The 19875-nt window shown below is 45.7% G+C and overlaps 1 protein-coding gene across 5 annotated transcripts in view; it reads right to left on the bottom strand.

Moving 5' to 3' along the window:
- The window catches only part of SNX29 (sorting nexin 29), a 205153-nt gene that overhangs the window by 114989 nt on the left and 70289 nt on the right, over positions 1 to 19875 (bottom strand). For all 5 annotated transcript variants that reach the window (XM_028705264.2, XM_028705266.2, XM_077918489.1 and 2 more), the window contains one exon: positions 18598 to 18704. In XM_028705264.2, the coding sequence (XP_028561097.2) occupies positions 18598 to 18704 (107 nt within the window). The remainder of the gene's footprint in view (positions 1 to 18597; positions 18705 to 19875) is intronic.

Consider the following 19875-nt stretch of genomic DNA (forward strand, 5'->3'; position numbering starts at 1 on the left):
CCTCTTCTGTATGGTTACCAGACGTCCCCGTTTCCCAGGGACAGTCCCCGGATTTACAAATCTATCCTCAGACAAAATCCGTCCCCAGAATTCATTTAATGTCCCCGGATTTATATTTTAAGTGCTGTAGATTTATTAGTACGGAATGAATGTTGCGTGATTGGTTCAATGGCACAAGACACATCATATGGGGACTTCCAGTGAGGCAAAATGGCGGGCGCCACGGCAGCGAGCAGCTCCTGACGCCAGCCAGAGCCAACTGCGCTACCAGGCTGGCTCCGGGCTGCTGAGACTGCTGCTGCCGCCGCCACTGCTGAAGACACCCAGTGCGTCAACTTGGGGAACCGCTGACCCCCCTCCCCCCGCAACTCAAATCGAGCTGGGAGCGAGAGTGCCCAGCTGACTGCCCAGTGGCGCTCTGGGGCCAGGAAAACTCCGGAGCCAACGCAGGGAGAAGGAGAAGAGGAGAACAAGGGAGAGAGAAAAAGAGGAAGGAAAAAAAGAGGGGATCCCCGACCTTGCTGCGCTGCCACTGCCGCTGAGGAGAGGTAGGAGAGCACTGGGAGGGCAAGGACATGTGACAGAGCCCAGACCCAACCCGAGCCTACTCCACGGTGGCTAAAACTCCAAGAGAGCAGGCCAGGGCCCAGAGGAAGGCCACGCAACCGAGGAGACCACAGAAGATATAGATAGATATCAAGTGATCTGGAAAAACAAGAGCCCTCTGGATGAAAGAGGCTTTGACCCTGGCCGCTTCCTCAGAAGCCATGGAAGTCACACTCCTTAAAACGAGGAACAAGAACCCACAACTCACCCATCCCATTGCCTGAAAGCCCCCGTACCCATCCAGCCCCCTGGAAGTTCCCAGCAGAGAAGTCAGAGGAGATGCCGCTGGAGGCTGCTTTGCAACACTGCATCACCAGCACCTAAGTCCGGGCACTGGCCCTTCAAGTTCTTGCTTAAATTTGCATCTAAGGAGCAAGGCTTGGGCACTCCATAGGGCCACTGTGAAAGCAACGGCCATTGCTCCTGGGTGACTGCACAGAGAGCTGTCCCAGGTCCTGAACTAGCCTCCTATACCTGGAAGCAGCACAGCTGCTGGATTGGTGCTGCTGGAATCCAGCCTCCCATAAGGCGTTGTCTGCGATCCCATGAGCTCCCAGCTTTGCCAGAGCAGAATGTCCTCTGCCAACCTTTTCCTGCTTGCCGCTGAGCTGCCAGGACAGATAGCCCCATATAAATCATAATCAAGAAAAGCATTCAGAGCGCTGCAACCCAAGCCCTGGAAAGTCCTCCTCCACCTTCCTTCTGGCTTTGGAGTCTTTCCCCAGGCATCACCCCCACTTCAAAAAACTCCTCAAAAACCACCTTTCCCATGGTTCCCTTAGGCACAACCTCCCCTCCAAAAAGACTCCATACCCTACTGCAGGGACAGGGAACCTCCAACCCCACAGGCTCCTCACTTCTGCCTCACTAAGTCGAAGTACAGTGGTACCTCGGGTAACAGGCGCTTCAGGTTAGACGCTTCAGGTTACAAACTCCGCTAACCCAGAAATAGTACCTCGGGTTAAGAACTTTGCTTCAGGATGAGAACAGAAATCACAGCGGCAGCAGGAGGCCCCATTAGCTAAAGTGGTACCTCAGGTTAAGAACAGTTTCAGGTTAAGAACAAACCTCCAGAACGAATTAAGTTCTTAACCCGAGGTACCACTGTATGTGTAACAGAATTGAAAATGGAATTCTTCCCATATACCCTCCCATTTCATTGGCCGTCCCCTGCGGTGAATTCTAGGTTATAAGTTGCCCAGGGCAAGAACCTGTCCTGTGGTACATTGTTATGATCATTATTATTTTGATTTATTGACTGGCCTTCACTGTTAAGGTCCCAGGGTAGCTCACAACAAATTAATATGCAACATTGAAAATCGTTTGGCACCATTTAATGACACAGGTAACTCACAACGTACGGGCATTTAACTTGTGTGCATTCAGCTTCATGCTGTTGGCAATGTGTGTGTGTGTGTGTGTGTGTGTGTGTGTGTTTAAAGGAATAGAAAGGGGGCGGGCGATCCCACCCACCACTGAACCTAATGTGTTTTGACTGTACACGATTTTGGCTTTTTGAGGGGCTGTGTATGTTCCTGGGAAGAAACATGATTGCCTCTGTGCTTTGAGGAATGCTGACTGGCTGGCTATTTTACCTGAATATGTAATTCACATAGACCTGTTGGTTAGAGCATGCTGCTGATAACGCCAAGGTTGCAGGTTCAGTCCCCGTAAGGGAAAGCTGCATATTCCTGCATTGCAGGGGGTTGGTCTAGATGATCCTCAGGGCCCCTTCCAAAAGAGAAGGTAAAACAGGAAGGAAAAAAAAACCAAGAGTGGCATTATGTTAATCTGAGCACTAGGAACATACTAGTGATCATGAGCTCATGACCCATAGAAAAAACCTACATAATACAATAGGTGCAGTAACAGTAAAGTTAAAGGTAAAGGGACCCCTGGCCATTAGGTCCAGTTGTGGCCAACTCTGGGGTTGCGGCACTCATCTCACTTTGTAGGCCGAGGGAGCCAGCGTGTGCTGGTCCCGGGGGGAGGTTACCATGGGGTGAGGTTCAGGACCTGAGTCGAGGGTCTGTAGACTGTCCTCCACGGGCGAGGGGTCCGAAGCGAGGAGCCAGGCAAGGACAGGAACTCTGAAGGAACAGGACTGGGTGCTGGCCAAAACAGCTCTTCAATGACGTTGCTCCCGCAACCTGGGACCGGGCTGACTGGCCTTTATCTTCTTTGAGGCCAGGGGCGGTCCCGGCCCCCAGGAGACCCGCCTCCCCTGGCCTTAAGGTGAGCACTCCTCCTGGGAGAAACCAGTTCCCTCCGTCTCTCTGCCCTGAGCCTTTGCAGTTCAGGAGAGGCTGAAGGGTTACTGGGCCCAGGGGGAGACTCACCTGTAGGCACCTCAACCACCTCCGGAGCCAGAGTGGATTCACCTGGTGCCTGCTCCTGAGGATCCGGCACAGGTGCAGGCACTTCAGAATCAAGGCCCCAGTTCAGCCGGCCCTGGAGGCGGGGACTCCTGTGCAGGCTGGGATTCCTCCGGTTCAGCCTCTGAATCGGATTCCCAGGCCATCACACAGCGTACAGCTTCCGGGTCATGTGGCCAGCATGACTAAACCGCTTCTGGCAAACCAGAGCAGCACACAGAAACGCCGTTTACCTTCCCGCCGGAGTGGTACCTATTTATCTACTTGCACTGGCGTGCTTTCGAACTGCTAGGTTGGCAGGAGCAGGGACTGAGCAACGGGAGCTCACCCTGACGCGGGGATTCGAACTGCCGACCTTCTGATCAGCAAGCCCTAGGCTCTGTGGTTTAACCCACAGCGCCACCCATGTCCCTTGCAGTAACAGTAAAAGATCTTTAAAAGGTTAGGCTCCTCACAGGGACGTCACAGATATGATGCAAATCAAGAACAGGTGACATTGCCAGGGAAGGACGGATGATAATCAGAATACATGCTTCACGTCTGGATTTCTGAGGCTTTAAGTGCAAATCATAAATGTTCAGGTTAACTTCCTATTTTTAATTCCCCACGTAATGAAAAAAATAGCAACGGCAGAAGATCTAAATTTGCCTGACATGTTGTGCAACTTAATTTACCTGATTTCCTACTATTGTAGTAATTATCACTCACAAGCAGCCAAAGGAGCTATACTAACTCTGGTTAAAATTCCTTACTCTGTAATTACTGAAAATTCCCTGCTGGCATCCATTTTTCCCTCAACCATCAATAAACTCTCACACACTTCCGACTGCTAATTTGCTCCCTGCTAGTTTCCTTTACCTGTAACATTCTCTCTCTTTTTTAAAAAAAGGAAAGAAAATGAATAGCTGATTAAGACTTTAAAAAAACATCTTATAAGCATATATTTTGTTCTTACAACTATGCACTCAACTGAAAGTATTTTACATTTTGCATCTCCTTATTTTGAAAGATCTGAATAAGCTAATAAATAGAATCAACAAGCTTGCAGCAAATTCTGCTTCATGTATGGAAAAACAGAGGTGAGAATTTGGGGTTATCATAGGGCACAGTGACTTCTGCCTACAATAAAGAACCTTGCAAGCTTGCAGGAAAGCAGAGATGCCAAAACTTAGTAAAAGAGTACATACTTTATATGCATTAATAATAGTCCTCCCTTTCTCCTTTTTCATTCCAACAGGCTTTTGGAAACCGACCACTTTTAATGAGGAGGCTGGTGCCGTTGTGTTTCATTAATGTAAACTATATGGTTTTAATGGATTTTATACAGTACAGTGGAACCTCGGGTTGTGAACATGATCTGTGCAGGAGGCACGTTCGCAACCCGCAGCGCTGCGTCTGCGCAGATCGCGATTTGGCGCTTCCGCGCATGTGCAAAGTGTGATTTAGTGTTTCTGCGCATGCGCCAAAACCCGGAAGTAACCTGTTCCGGTACTTCCAGGTTCGGTGCGGTGTGCAACCCGAAAGCGCGTAACCTGAAGCATCTGTAACCCAAGATACCACTGTATAGTCTTCTATCAATATTCAACTGGTTTTTAATGATGTGGAGGGCCACAGGAAGATAGTTTTATGTATGTATGTAGCTTTTAATTGCAAATATAACAGAAAGAGAACAACAACCCTTTGCCAGCTGTCATCAACAGTAAGAATATTCCATCGATCCTGATTTAAACGCATGGATTAATAGAGGCAGTCCACATAGGTATTTAAGTGACATTGGCCACTACAAGCCATGCATGGAAATGGCAGAGAGATCTTAGAACCAATGGTGCTGGATGTTCATCCTTCCAACCTTGCAGTCCCTTTGCTACCAAAAGGCGCCACAGAACCCACTTTCGTTGTCTTACGTTCTGATGGCTGCTACAGTAAGACAGCCTGCCTTCTGTCCCACAATATACAATGTCCATGCACAGAATAATTATGCCACCAGCACATGTCCAAATTACACCAAATCAGACCAGAAATTAATCCTAAGGAATGTAATGCCATCTGCTTTCTGCCACAACTCCCATCAGGGCTGCCTTATTTTAAGCTGTAAAAAATGTACACAGAGAGAAAACAGGATGAACTTCCATTTTTTCCTATAGTAAATTAACGATATGAATAAACATGCTTTATATTTAAATTTAATTTATAAACAAAACCTAAATACCACACAGGTGCCTATATTGTTTGGCTGGTTTGGAAGGCAACCCATACGTCTGGTGAACAGCACCTGGAACCTATTTTTGAAACTATCTCATTTCAAAACAAACTACTTAAAGGCATCCTCTGATCAGTGCCACTAACAACATTTCTGATGCACCAGGAAATGCCAGTTCCACCAAGGGGAAATGTCCTGATGTTATGCTGAGGCTGTCCCCATCAGTCATTACATGTTTTGCATGCAGAAAATCAGTCCCTGGCATCTTCTGCGAGAATAGTGGTGGGAAACCTGTTTCAGCCTGAGTTCCCTGTTAAACTGCACCATTAAACCACACTAGCTTTGTGAGGGGAATAGGGGTCTCTGAACAATGCTCAGCACCTTTAACAAACTACAACTCCCAAGATTCTGTGGGAGAAGCCATGACTGTTTAAAGCGGTATGATACTGCTTTAAATGTATAGTGCAGATGGGGCCTAAAAGAAATAAATTAAGAAGCAAAATATTATAGACAGACAGATACACAGATGGATTAATGGATATAGACACACACACACACACCCCTTGACATTTGATTTTAACTAGCTAATTTCAACAGAAGTCTTTAAGTCATTTACAAATCCCAACCAAAAGGAATCAATTTAAGAAATGCAATACGAATTCCACATTCACACCCTACTTTTACAAACTACTACTGATACCACGTTATACTATCCATAATTAGATAAGTATCTCTAAACCAGGGTTTCCCAAATTCGGGTCTCCAACTTTTTTTGGACTAAAACTCCCATCATCCCTAGCCAGCAGAACCAGTGGGTCAGGGATGATGGGAGTTGTAGTTCAAAAACAGCAGGAGACCCAAGTTTGGGAAACCTTGCTCTAAACGATGTACTTAAGTAAAACAACTAAAAATTTTAGGCAGGATTCCCTAATATAATAATAATAATAATAATAATAATAATAATAATAATAATAATATATTTGTACCCCACACATCTGACAGGGTTGCCCCACTCTAGTACCTTCCATGTGCTGTTAGGTTACAGCTTCTAGAACTCATGACAACTGGCCCTGCTGGCTGGGCTAGGCCAGGGAACAGTAGTCCAACATACCCAGAGGGTGCAATTTAGGGGGAGGTCCGATTTAAGGTCATGAACACCCTTCTTCACAGTGGTACCTCGGGTTACAGACGCTTCAGGTTACAGACTCCGCTAACCCAGAAATAGTACTTCGGGTTAAGAACTTTGCTTCAGGATGAGAACAGAAATTGTGCGGCGGCGGCAGGAGGCCCCATTAGCTCAGGTACCTCAGGTTAAGAACAGTTTCAGGTTAAGAACAGACCACCAGAACGAGTTCTTAACCCGAGGTACCACTTTACAGGCCTCCCCATCCTCACTTCAGCACTGCCAACTGAAAAAAAAGAGTGATACTGCCTTTTTATTTAGGGAGCGACAGTTCTGAATTTAAAAAGGCAAGTCCAAGAAACAGAAGTGACATCTGAGGGTGCAGCAGCTGGCGGATTCTGGCAGAAACAGTGTTGGCCACCAACATCGATGCGAGCATCCAGGCAAGGGAAACTGACACCGAGACGCCTGAGAGGATTCTGTGCCAGAGCTGCGCATCCCTCTGCCAAGATCTGTGCGCCAGAAGTTGGTTCCTACTTAGAAGCCACCAGAGGAAGAAGCACACTTAATGCCAGCCAGGAGAAGATGTTACATACAACACAAGAGCTCCCCTGCTGGTGCCCAATGGACGGCCGCTTCTATCTTTCTTGCCTCTCAAAAGGCATGCTCCGTGGAGTTGCTTGAAATAATCCAACAAGCATAAGAAACCCCAGAGAGATGTGAGGAGAAAAACAGCTCTCCCAGATATCTTAATGCCAGAGACAAAGCAGCAAAAAGTCAAGGGCGGGGGGAATAAATGTGTTTTGAAAACTAAAACTTCATTGGGAAGATGGACTTCCTGGCTCCTGAGGACGCACGGCGCATTGCACAAACACACAGACACACACACACAATCAGAGGGCAAACCAATAAAAAGACCGAGGCAAATAGGCAGACAGACCGGGAAGGAATAGCGGAAAGGAAGGCCACAAAGCAAGAGTGATTCAAGCAGCCTGGAGGCAAGGCCAAGGAACCCTAAGGAGGCTGCCAGCTTGCTGCCTTTCTAATGAAGGCTCTTGGAAAGAAAGCAGAGAAGTTCCAGTGGCCTCAGGCTGAGTCTTCCCTCACTCACACGGAGCGCTAAGTCAAACCATGGCTTAACGCAATGAGGAAATGTGCAGGCTCCCAGGAAGGAAGGTGCGGCCAGGTGTAACAGTTCCCCTAACCATTCCTGATGATGAAACAAGTGTAGGGAAGGCAGCATCAAATCTAAGTGCTCCTATGGCCCTCCAGGTGTTGTGGGACTCCAACTCCCATCAACCCGAGGCAGCCGAGCCAATGGTCAGAGTGAATTGGAGCTGTAGTCCAGCAATGTATGGAAGGCTACAGGTTCCCCATCTTTACCTAAGGCTCCATCTGCACCATAGATTTAAAGCAGCAGCCATGTCTTCCCCAAAAGAATTGTGGGAATTGTAGTTTGTTAAGGATGCCAGGAGATCTCAGGGGGTCCTTCTTCTTCTTTGGCCATCACTCGTAGCCGAGTAAGATTGTCTTCCATGAACACGGTTTTAACAATGAGTCTGTATGTGACTGTGGAGGACAATTCTGGACCCACACGTCCTTCCACAGTGGGGACATTGGTTTCCGGGCTGGAGTTGATCACGGTGTGGATTTGCCAAGCGTGCCTTCCTCTTATTCCCCTCCCAGAGCTACGGCTCCCAGAGTGCTTTAACAATCAATCCCTTTTACGAGGAAACTCTGGGAACTGTAGATTTATGAGGGAAATATGGACCTCTCAAAAACTCTCAGAACCCTTAACGAACCACAGCTGCCAGGATTCTGTGGGGGAAGCCATGACTGTTTATATTTAAAGCAGTATCACTTTAAAGTGATATCACTTTAAAGTGATATCACTTTACACTATACACTATATCACTTTATAGTGTAGATGCGGCCTTAGAATATTTACTGGTACGGTGTCGTAAGAAAACATGCCAGTCAGGACACGGTGCTGGTTAGGGCTGATGGGAAATATACTGCAAAACATCTGAAGGACACAGGTTAGGGAAAGCTGGTGTAGAAGATGCATAGGACACTTAAGGTTCTGATGGAGAAGGATGGGGCTGGCCTGCTCAACCATGAAGAACACTGATTTTCAATTATAAAATACAAAGCGATGAGGTGTTGGCAACGGGAAGTGGCGAGGAATCAAGGTTCATTTCCATTTAATCCTAACATTATCTTTATGAGAAATATCAGAGCCAGCCTTATGTTCCTGGAAAAAAGCAACAGCAATTTGTTGTATATTAAGAAGAGCAAGTGGCAAATGGTGCGCAGAGAGACCTTTTGAACATGCAGAGTTCCAAAAGAAAAGAATGACTCATCCTTCGTCTAAGCACCAGCCACACAGAGTGTCCTGAAGGACTCGGCTAAAGACTCTCCCTCTGAATGAGTTTTGAACATTACCAGATGCTCAGGTTAAGAGACAAAGATCACAAGGTTGAAGACATTTCGGAAGGTAATGATTTTGGAAATGTGATGCAGCCAAGTCAGGCTATTAACACTTGCGTTGCTCTGAAGTCTAAACCTCCAAGCTCGCAATGAGGACAACAGAGCAACCTGAGTTTGCAGAGGAACACGTCATGAGCCTGGGTTCACATATGACACTAAGCTTAGACCACAGCTTGCTTTCTGGCATCACAGCAGTAACAGAGGAGTAGGAGAAACCCTGAATTTTGGCAGCATGCATTTAAACAATAGTTTAACTGTGGTTTACGGTGATGTGCAACACTAGCCTAATTGACAGCAACTTTTAATTTATCACATACCACCACAAACTCTGACGCGCCATCCAGATGCATCAGTCTTAGATCTTACAGAAAACCTTCCTGAAAAGGCAGCCTTTGAAAATGAAGAATTCTGTTTTAGAAATGCTCTCATCTAAAAGAATAAGGAAAGGTCATAGTTCAATGCTAGAGGATGTCTGTTGTGTGTTTAAGGTCCCAATTCCAATCCTTAGTACATCTGAGACTATTCCACTAGCCAGATGTCACACCAAAGTTCCTGTTTGACCCAAATAAAAACAGACGGTTGCATCCAACAAAGTTTTACTCAGAGCAGACTCATAGAAATTAATGAACAACACTAAGTTAGGTTCATTAATGTCAATGTAACTACTCTGTGCAAAAAATTAGCTGGATACCATCCAAAAGGATCAATTCCTTAAATTGTGCTCAAGTGTCACTCAAATGATTGTCTTTTAAAGAGACTGAATAATTCCTTGAGGCACAGCAGTTCAGGACTAATATTATCATTTGGTGGGTGTCAAATCATCCTAATAAAGCTAACTGTTATCTTCTCTTGAAGCCTTTTTAATTTATTTGGTCATTAAAAAAACCACAATATATGTTCAAAGAATGAGTTCGCTGCTGGATTAAAGTGAATCTACAGCACACGGACAGAAAACCTTCTAAGATTGTAATTACATTTTAAATTTTCAGTTTAATTATTTAGCTATGCCTATTTAAACCATTACAAGCATTGCCTATAAATACACATAACATGAATATTAAAGACTTAAGAGATCCCCTTTCCTTGAACACAGAGCATATCGCTTCTCCAAAGATTGTGCATCTTAAGAGTGATACTTTTCAGTTTTACAGAAGCAGGGGGTTATGTGTCAAGGAGACAGGGCTGCAGATCTCATCGCCCATCAAAATACTTTGCAAACCTAACAATAAGTACGTCCAGGCCCATCTAGTCCAGCATCCCGTTCTTGCAGTGACCAACCAGATGCCTGTGGGAGAATCCACAAGCGGGACCTGGGTGCAACAAGCCATTTCCAGCAGCTAGTATTAAGAGTCCTCCTGCCTCTCACAGTAAGATACGCCTAGCACCACCACCGAATGCAACACAGTGGGCTCATGTTAATGAGGAAGCTGACTGGTGCCTGTTCACGCATTATGCAAAACCAGGGGAAGAAGAGGATTGGCAGGGGGGGAAAGGGGTAGAGATCTTGCCATACAAACTCATGCACCATCTCAAGCAAATCACCCTCTCCTCTCCTGCCATAGTCTTCTTTTTGCAACGATGCCCACATGGAGGCTTAATGATAGTTAAGAATTAATTAAGAACTGCTCAGAAACCATGGTGTGAAAGGATCTTGCTTAGCTTCAACCACGGCAAAAGCCCAGGTTGGCCCTCACGTATTGGCTCAGAAACATACAGGGAGTCCTCGCAGCTGCGCCAGGATCAATGCTGCACGATCAGCTCGCCTCTAGCCCGTCAGAAATCAATAACTGAACATGCAAGTTACAGGTGGCCTGGTATTGCTCATTTTTGGCATTTCCCTTCTTCCACAGGCAGCTGGTGTTTGCTTGAACTTGACTTTTCAGATACACACTACGCTGTGGGTTGCCAATGAATTCCAATACACTCAACACGCACCCAATTTCCTGATGTAATTATATGGTATTGGAAGTGCCACCCTCAGAACGATTTATGTAAAACTCCTGATTAGATCAGAGCCAGTTATTGGCCTTCCCTGTATCATTATGATTAACACACTTCATAACTATATCTATTGTTCGGCGTGCCACCACACTTTAGCCGTGACAGCTGCGGATCAGATGATATTTTTGTTCAGTTAATTATAAAGCATTCTGCAATAACATATATAGAATTGAAGGAGAGAGAGAGGAAATATAGGCATTGAGAGCTGTGCACAACTGAAAGATCAGTCTAATCCTGCTGCATGCTAATGGCTGTTGCCTGGCCTCCTCTCAGCAAAACCCCTTACGTTTTTCATGAAAATTTATGACTGAAGCCTTAAGAGGCAGAATTTCTGGAAATCTGAAGACATGGACTAAAATTACAAATAATCACAATGCCTGTATTGAGAACCTGAAGCTAGTTGACTTTGAAGAACTTGCACAAATAATTAAGTAATAAGGGAAGTCACTGAGAGAAGGAGGAAGGGAGAGTTATCAGAGAGGCAATGCTCATGGCACCATCCTTGTCAATGGTGGCATAGGTTGTTCTCCGTGACACAGCTTCTCTCAGCTTAAGATGGAGCCTAACTGGGCAGAGATACCCAGGGGACCATGTCTTGGCAACCTCCAGGTTAAATCACATTAAATGTGGAGTTGCCTTGTGAAGCTCTACAGTATGTTATTTTGATGATCAGTCCGAAACAGCAGTGGCAAGGCAGACAGTTTTTCCGGGTCATGTGGCCAGCATGACTAAGCCGCTTCTGGCGAACCAAAGCAGTGCACGGAAACGCCATTTACCTTCCCGCCGGAGCGGTACCTATTTATTCACTTGCACTTTAATGTGCTTTCGAACTGCTAGGTGGGCAGGAGCAGGGACTGAGCAACGGGAGCTCACCCTGTTGCGGGGATTCAAACCGCCGACCTTCCGATCGGCAAGTCCTAGGCTCTGTGGTTTAGAGCACAGCGCCACCCGCGTCCCCTTCTTTTATGCTACCCTTTTAAAATTATTGTCTCACTCCTTTTTTGTTTTGATCTGTATTTTTTTGTATTACATTTATATACCACCTTTATCTCCCAAGGATCTCAAGGTACATGGTTCTCCTCCTTCTCATTTCATCCTCATAACAACCCTGTGATGTAGTCTAGGCTCAGAGATGGTGACTGGCCCAAGGTCACCCAGCAAGCTTCATGGCTGAGTGGGGATTTGAACCCTGTTCTCCCAGGTCCTAGTCCAACACTCTAACCATTACACCACATGGGCTCTGCTCTAACTTGAATTCTTTATAAGCCAGGAACTTGTTGAAGGTGAAGCATAAATCAACACACACACACACACACACAACTATAAAAGGAATAAGGAGCATTGAATACAACCATTATGACCTCTACTCAAACCTTCCAATTCTTTACCATAAAACAGGGATGGGGAACCTCAAGCTCGGGCGCCAAATGCAGCCCTCTATCACACACACATCCTACCCTCAGACTACATGCCTCCCTGGCCTTGCTTTGCACCCTCCTTCAGTGTTTTTGCCTGGCTGGAATGTGTCCTTGAACTCGTAGAATGTTTCTTGTTTGCCTGGATGAAGGGACAGAGTTGTGTGTGAAAGTGTGCTCAGAAATTAGTCTGCTACACCAAGGTAAAAGTCACATTAATTGCTCTGCCCACTTTTGCCTCCAGAAGATTGGCCAGAAGATTGGGTCAGATTCAAAATGGTTCCCCATCCCTAATTTAAAAAGAGACACATCAATCTTATTTACTCTTCAGCCAACATATGAAGACAACAAGCCCAGTAAAACTGAAAATTGTCACCTCTAACAGGAAAGGCCATCACCCCGCTTGCTCGGGTGGTGGGGAGAGGGAAACAGGATCTAAGACCATTTATCCTATGACTCCGCAATGAATAACTCTTGAGAAGAACAACTCCTGTGCCCGCAATGATTTGGTAGCATTATGCAAAAACGTGCTCCCTGACAGGCTCCATGAATGTTAACCACTCCAGAATCAAAATGGCAGTTGATATGCTTCTGGGGGAGTTGCACATATGACTCATTTGACACAGGAACACAGATACGGGAGCAATTTTCAGGAGAATTCTCTCGTGAATGGGGCGGGAGGGGTAATGTTAGCAAGGCCCCATTACTCATTCTCTCGCCGGAGTTGCAAAGTAATGGTTTGCATTTCATGACACACCTATGCCTCAGAGACCTTTGGGAAGAGACTACTACAGAGGGATTACGTGCTGTGATGATGATAATCTCAGCTACAACTAATTCTTCCAATTAGCATGCTGGAGCACGCCATGCGTAACATTCAAAACCACAGTGTCTCGGGGACCGGCTTAAGCAGCCGGAGGCAGGAGGGCAGGCTTGCTGCAGCCACAGGGCCGAGAAGTGGAGAAAAGAATAGAGGCGGCGGCAGCCATAACGAGGAAATCTCTCATTTCCCTTTATTTATTTGTTACCCTGTAAGGTTAAGCATTGATAGGGAAAGGAGCAATAGCCAACCAACAAACAAGCAAACTTTGCACCGCCAGACAAAAGTGTACAGAGTTGCAAATGACTGGTCCCACATTCAGGCACTCCAGAGTGCAGCTAGTTCCTGCCGAAAGGAAGGGGAGAAAGAACCAGGAAACCACTGGAGAATCAGGCTACCTAACATCGTGGTGACATCCAGGTGCCCTGCTTCACCACCTGTGGCAAAACAGGAAAGTTCTGCCCTGCACCACCCCTGACAAAGCCCTCCTTACCTGAGCTGTGAGGCAGTACCCACAAAGTGGGTTCCGATAGCTCTCACGAGATTTCAGCAAGATCTCGCGTGATTTCGCCAGAAGCTGCCACTGGTTGGAGGAGGTGAGACGCCTGTAGGGGCACTGCCTCTTGGGCTTCCGCTGCCCAAGGCAGCTACTTCAACCCACCCCATGCATGGTCTGGCCCTATGACACCTCATGATTGACAGTGGGCAGCAGCTATTGAACTGGTCTACCAGGAGCAAACAAGTTCAGTGGCTAGATCTGCTGGGCCACTGACAAGATCATGTTCCCCAACTCATACCTTAACCGGCAGCACTGTGACCTCCAATTCATTGTCTTGGCCAATGCTGGAATTTAGGGTCATGCTAGAGGAGGAGGAATGCAACAGAATGGGGCTTTCATTGTACAGACACAGGTACAACGTAGCAAACATTAACATGGACCAGGTTCTAGTCTGGTGCCAGTTCTCCTGGAGAAGGCAGCAAGGTAGGTCAGGATGCAGGGCCATGGAAGCAAGCAAGCAACTTGCTCCAATCTGCTAAGAGCAGATTCAGGCCTTTTAAGACGGACTACCTCTTGGAGACTCCACCCCCTTGTGGAGACCGCCAGGTTCTTAAAGGGCCAGCCACATGGTCTGAAGATGGTCACTTCTCCTCTTCTGTTCCACACCCCCTGCACCAATGGACCAGCAACATGCAGAGGGGGACACCTGGTTCCTCAGGCTCAGAGGAAGGCCCCTGTGAGTTCTAGCCCCACATGCCCTGGTGGTACAGCAGGATCTTCTGGGGTCTCCTGTCTGACAACCACAGTCCCAGTGGTCTCCTAATCTCCAGCAGCAGCTCAGAGTCTTGAAAACGATCCTGCTCCTTAGCTGGTGCATTTGCAACCATATATATATATCCCTCAACATTGAAGGAGTAGTAAAGAGACATTAACAAGGGCGACAAAATCCAACACTCGGATTAATCCGTCACAAGCAGGCACCTCTGCAGATATTTCCTCAAGTGCTTCAGACAAACAGAATTTGAAGAGGGCTGTACGATTTGTCAAACATTTCAAGTGCCAAATTTAACCTTTTTTTCTGACAGAAGCTGAGCCTCATCCACCCATAAATATTCATAGCTGGAACTCCAGTGTATGCCTGCCTCAACAGAGCATTTCAAACACCGGGGCCGAATGACCAGCATATTAAAGCTTCTGGCGCAAAGTGTTATCTTCAGCCAGCAAAGAAACGGACAGCAGCTCGGATTCCAGCAGGCCTTTCCTGCCTCGGCCTTCCCACTGTAGCCCCTTCCCTTTCCCACCCACCCACCCCCCATCATAAAATCACATAAAGGGATTTTATAAGCATCTAGTTCAAACCCACTCTTGATGCAGAAAACTCAGGGCTAGCATATCCCAAAGAAAGGGCAGCCTAGCCTCTGCGTAGACCTCCAAAAAGGGAGACTCCATCACCCTTTCTGATAACTAGGGCAAAGTTGGTAGAAACTGCCCCAATAGGAGTGGAGAATCTCTCTCTCTCTCTCTCTTTCTCTCTCTCTCTCTCTCTCTCTCTTAGCTTGAGGGCCACATTCCCTTTTGGGCAACCTTCCAGAGGCCGCAATCCGGTGGGAAAGGGGCCAGACCAGAGGCAAAAGTGGACATGGTGAGGAGTGTAGATTTTACCTTTGAACGGCAGGCTAGAGTCTACAGACACCCCTCTGTCCTCCATGCAGGCAAACAAGAGGCACGATCAGAGTTCGGCAACACATTCCGGACAAGCAAACACACCCAGGATGTAAAGCAGAACCTGAGGCTCCCCAGCCATGCATGGACAGATAAACTCCTTAAGATCTAAGCCAATGCTGTTCATAATGCACACAGCAAGTTCAGCACTGAGGCCTATAAAAACTGATAATACAGAAAAGAGTCTTGGCTAACCACCAACCAACTTCTGAGATCACGGTAACTGAAAACTGATCCATGAGGCTTAACTGTAATATTTAAGCTGCAGGGCAAGCTTCATCGCTTAAAGTGTCACTGTGTGCAAAGAGATGGGAAACAGCGCTGTTGAGGGCTTGCTGCTTAGTGCTACTCCTCTCCCCTCTGTGGTCAATTTATTTGCAGGTTAAACCAAAAGCCCCATGCATAAGTGCACTCCATTCATTCAAGTCCATGTGCGGAAAAGGAAGCAGGCATCGCTGCACTAGATGGGTCCATCTACTGACTAGGGATGGGAAAATCTGTCCATTCCAGATCCTTTCTGTTTCTACTTTTTCCAGCCTTCCATCCTGTTCTCCACATTATCCACATCAGTTTATGTTGTTGTTGTTTCAAAAAGTCCTCTTGAAAATTCGTAAGTGTTCTTGTGCGAACTAATAGACGCATTTTTGCACACACCTTTTGCCTGATGTACACATTTTTTACAAAGCATGCTTTCAAAAACATAATGCATCTCTTTCCTTTATTTTCACTAACAGATGCACATTTACGCACATTTTAGCTTGGCATCTGCACTTCTGTACACATCACTTGGCTGAAGAATTTCACTGCAAAATTTGGAGAAGTGCAATTTTGAGCAACGGTTGTGTTTCGGTGCGCATACTGTTTTGGACGGTGCAAATCAGGCCTTCAGACAGAAACTGAATAAATTTCTCCCCATCCCTACTTCTGACCTTCACCTATTTGGCAAGAAGTATGAAAGCTTTTTGAGTACAACTGTAAGCACGCAGGCTCCTCCAGGCTAGCAAATCGGGAGCACCAATCCCACAGGAGTCCCAATACTTTGGAGGTCCCTGAAGCACTCCCAGCATGGGCTCCAGTAACCCAGCTGGAAATAAAGTCCTTGATCTCCCACTTAAAGTCAGGGAAAGCTCCAGGGCCTGATTCAATTATACCTGAACTTTGGAAGGCTAATGAGACATGCTGGATCCCTGTACCAGCATCTTTGTTTGGAGGTTCAAACAAATTATTAACAAAGCCCATGGCTAGATTTCTCACTCTGGCTGCAAAAACACGAGAGAAAATCTCCCCCCGCTTCATTCATTCATCCCCGGTTAAAACCTGTCCTGTTCAGCTGCTGTTCTCAAACATTACAATTTTTAATCTGGTTAAAAAGGTAAAGGTACCCCTGCCCGTACGGGCCAGTCTTGCCAGACTCTAGGGTTGTGCGCCCATCTCACTTAAGAGGCCGGGGCCAGCGCTGTCCGGAGACACTTCCGGGTCACGTGGCCAGCGTGACAAAGCTGCATCTGGCGAGCCAGAGCCGCACACGGAAACGCCGTTTACCTTCCCACTAGAAAGTGGTCCCTATTTATCTACTTGCACCCGGGGGTGCTTTCGAACTGCTAGGTTGGCAGGCGCTGGGACCGAGCAACGGGAGCGCACCCCGCCGCGGGGATTCGAACCGCCGACCTTTTGATCGGCAAGCCCCAGGCGCTGAGGCTTTTACCCACAGCGCCACCCGCGTCCCTTTAATCTGGTTATGTTATGTTATTTCTCTTTAACTTTCTCTTAACTTCCATATTTCAAAGTATCTTTTTTCAGAAGTGGTTTAGCTACACCTGATATTTTGTTTTACAACCCAATTTAATGTATTTTGTATGTTATGGTATTTTACATGTGTGGCTGTTGGTTTTTCTTTGGTTCAACTTTAAAGAATCTGCATCTTTAGAGGCACCTGGACATGTGCAGATGAGAATGTGCAGGTTCCCCATTCTGTCAAACATAAGGAAGCAGAAGAAATATTGACACCGAGGACAGAATCCCATCACCCTAGTCCCCCCCCCCCCCCCACGGTTTCACTGAACGCCTGGAGGCACTTCTGAACAGAGCTATTATCAGGCAGATAAACAGCGAGAAACAAACCTGTTCATCCACTAATTTAAGCTGTGGGGAATAATTTCTCACTATAAAACTGAGTGAGAAATTGTTAATTGTTATTGAGCCCTAGGCTCAATAGACTGTCACAGGGTGGGGTGGGGTGGGGGTGTGCAGAAGAAGAGGACATCACAGATTGCTTGGAGAAAGAAAGATAAAGGAAAGTAGGTAAAGTAAATGCTGGTTTCCCCCGTCCACCAAAAATATCTTCTGATCAGCCCTATGATGCACAGAAAGGCACCTAGGAAAAGTCAGTGCTAAGACCACCTAAGACCTTTAAAATTCTGCATTGAAAAAGGGTCAAACAGGCCCTGCTAATTTGGAAAGCAGTGGTGAAATATCACCCTCTTTGGTTTGGTATTGCATATTTATAGCCATAAGAAGCTAGAACTTTAAGCTGTTGGCAGTGCTAGCATAGTTAACTGGGCAATGTCTAAGTCTAGACCTTGATATCCAGAAGGGACTCTTTTGATATCCAAAGGAGACCCTTTGAAATGAATGGGCCTGAATCAGTATTGTCAATTAATTTTAGTGGGTCTAAAATGAGTAGAAGGAACATTGGCTACAACCCAAAGTCACTTACCCAGCTGGTAAATATAAATAATGTACTTGCACTATTGACTATTCATACATATTGACATTTCCAATTGTAGTAATTCTCTGGGATATTTGTTTCCAGCCCAACCCTTTAAAAAGTGACTTAAAGACAATGTATTATCTTGACTTGTCTGCTTCTTCAAAACTTCCAGTAATTTCATCAGAAACCATAGGAAAAGCCCTGGTTGTGGTTTGTGGCGAGTCTGAAAAGAGCTAAACCATAAGCCCTAGATTCAGAAAACCTGCTACACTACACTATGACACAGTGGCATGGCACACAACAACAAAACAATTAAGGAAGAGCAAACCAGCCACAATTTCCTCTCCAGTAGCCTTCATGTTTCCTTGTCCACACCAAGCCATGGGTGGGGGTTTTTTTGGGGGGGGGGGAGTAGCTGCTTATACATTTCAGAAGCCTAAACGAGAAAACCTAAGTATCTAAAATAATTAACCAAGAAAGAAAGAAAGAAAGAAAGAAAGAAAGAAAGAAAGAAAGAAAGAAAGAAATTAAAGGTTATCAAAACTAAGAAAAGGTTGTAAAATTTCTTTCAAATTTCACATAACAAGTATTACTCCAACTGTACCTCGTACTTTTTATATAGCAAAACACTCTTACCTCAATTAGCTTTCTTTCATAAGCATTTGCCAGTTCTTCGTGGTTTTCTACTTGTTTTTGCTCAGGAATGGCAAACTCACTATCTGTGTTCCAAAGGTTTGGCAATACTGAAAGAAAGAAAAACAAAATGCACAGCGCTAATTTAACTCGGGATTTTAAAAAACCCCAATCCTTTCTAGAACCTTAGGATCAGAATTGGTTTGCATGAGCCACCAAGCCCGCTGGGCTCACATAACACAGAGATGACTCAGTTCTGAGTCCAGGAAACAGGAAACAAACAGGCATGTAAAGCAAAAAGTGAGAAGGAATTAGCGATGGGGATCATTGTGCCAATTCCGTTGGCCAAAGTGCCAGGCAGATTTTGCACCTGTCCCCAGGTCTGTCTCACAATTTGTAGTAGCTGGTGCTGAGCGCTCACAGTAGGCAGCTGATCAACTGTATGGGACAGGATTGGACTCTCTGAATTTATGTGCAGCAATGTTGTTGCCTCGCCATCTTTAAGACCTGCTGGTGTGGTATTTATATTCTCATGTACAATCTACAGAATTATAGTAAAGCAAAATCACTGGATATAAGAAGCCACATACTGAGCACTGACGGAAACCAATTTTTTTAATTTAAAAAAAAAATCAGTGCAGTTTTGAAATCAGTGGCTGAAATGGGTGGTTAAAATCCATGCTGTTTTGAAAAATCCAGTCCGCCATCTTGATTCAAAATTGTGTCCAGCTGTATCCAAGTCTAGGTGAAAACTTGCTCCTTGATCTCAGAAGCCATAATGTAACATTTGATTGTGGTATCTTAAAAGGTGTTCAAATATACACTGTATAGCGAACAAACAACTTTCCAAAGGTAGATAAAGGCCAGGATTCAAGAACTTACTTGGTTAGTTTATAACTAGCTTTTTAAAAATATGTTCATTTAATCGTTATGAGGATATTCCATATTTTAATCAAACCATTATTACACTGTTGGGAGCCTTTCACACACTCCCCATTTTTTTTAACAACACAGGGTTTTTTTTCTGCTGCAGTAAGTAAGCACATTTAAAATAACCTCCAGATCTGTTTCTGGAACTAAACGCCGTAAAATAATCTACAAGTAGTTTACTGAGCACAACTTGTACAGGGATCACTGAGCAGACAAAGTACTTTGGAAAGAAGATGTGGCATAAATCATACACACACACACAATCCTAAATAGAGCATTAGAAGAAAGCTATCTAAAGGGCTGTCACATGGAGGATGGAACAAGCTTGTTTTCCCCTCTTCTAGAGGCTAA

Source organism: Podarcis muralis, chromosome 14 (assembly GCF_964188315.1).
Source record: "Podarcis muralis chromosome 14, rPodMur119.hap1.1, whole genome shotgun sequence".
In the NCBI taxonomy this organism is placed as follows: Eukaryota; Metazoa; Chordata; class Lepidosauria; order Squamata; family Lacertidae; genus Podarcis; species Podarcis muralis.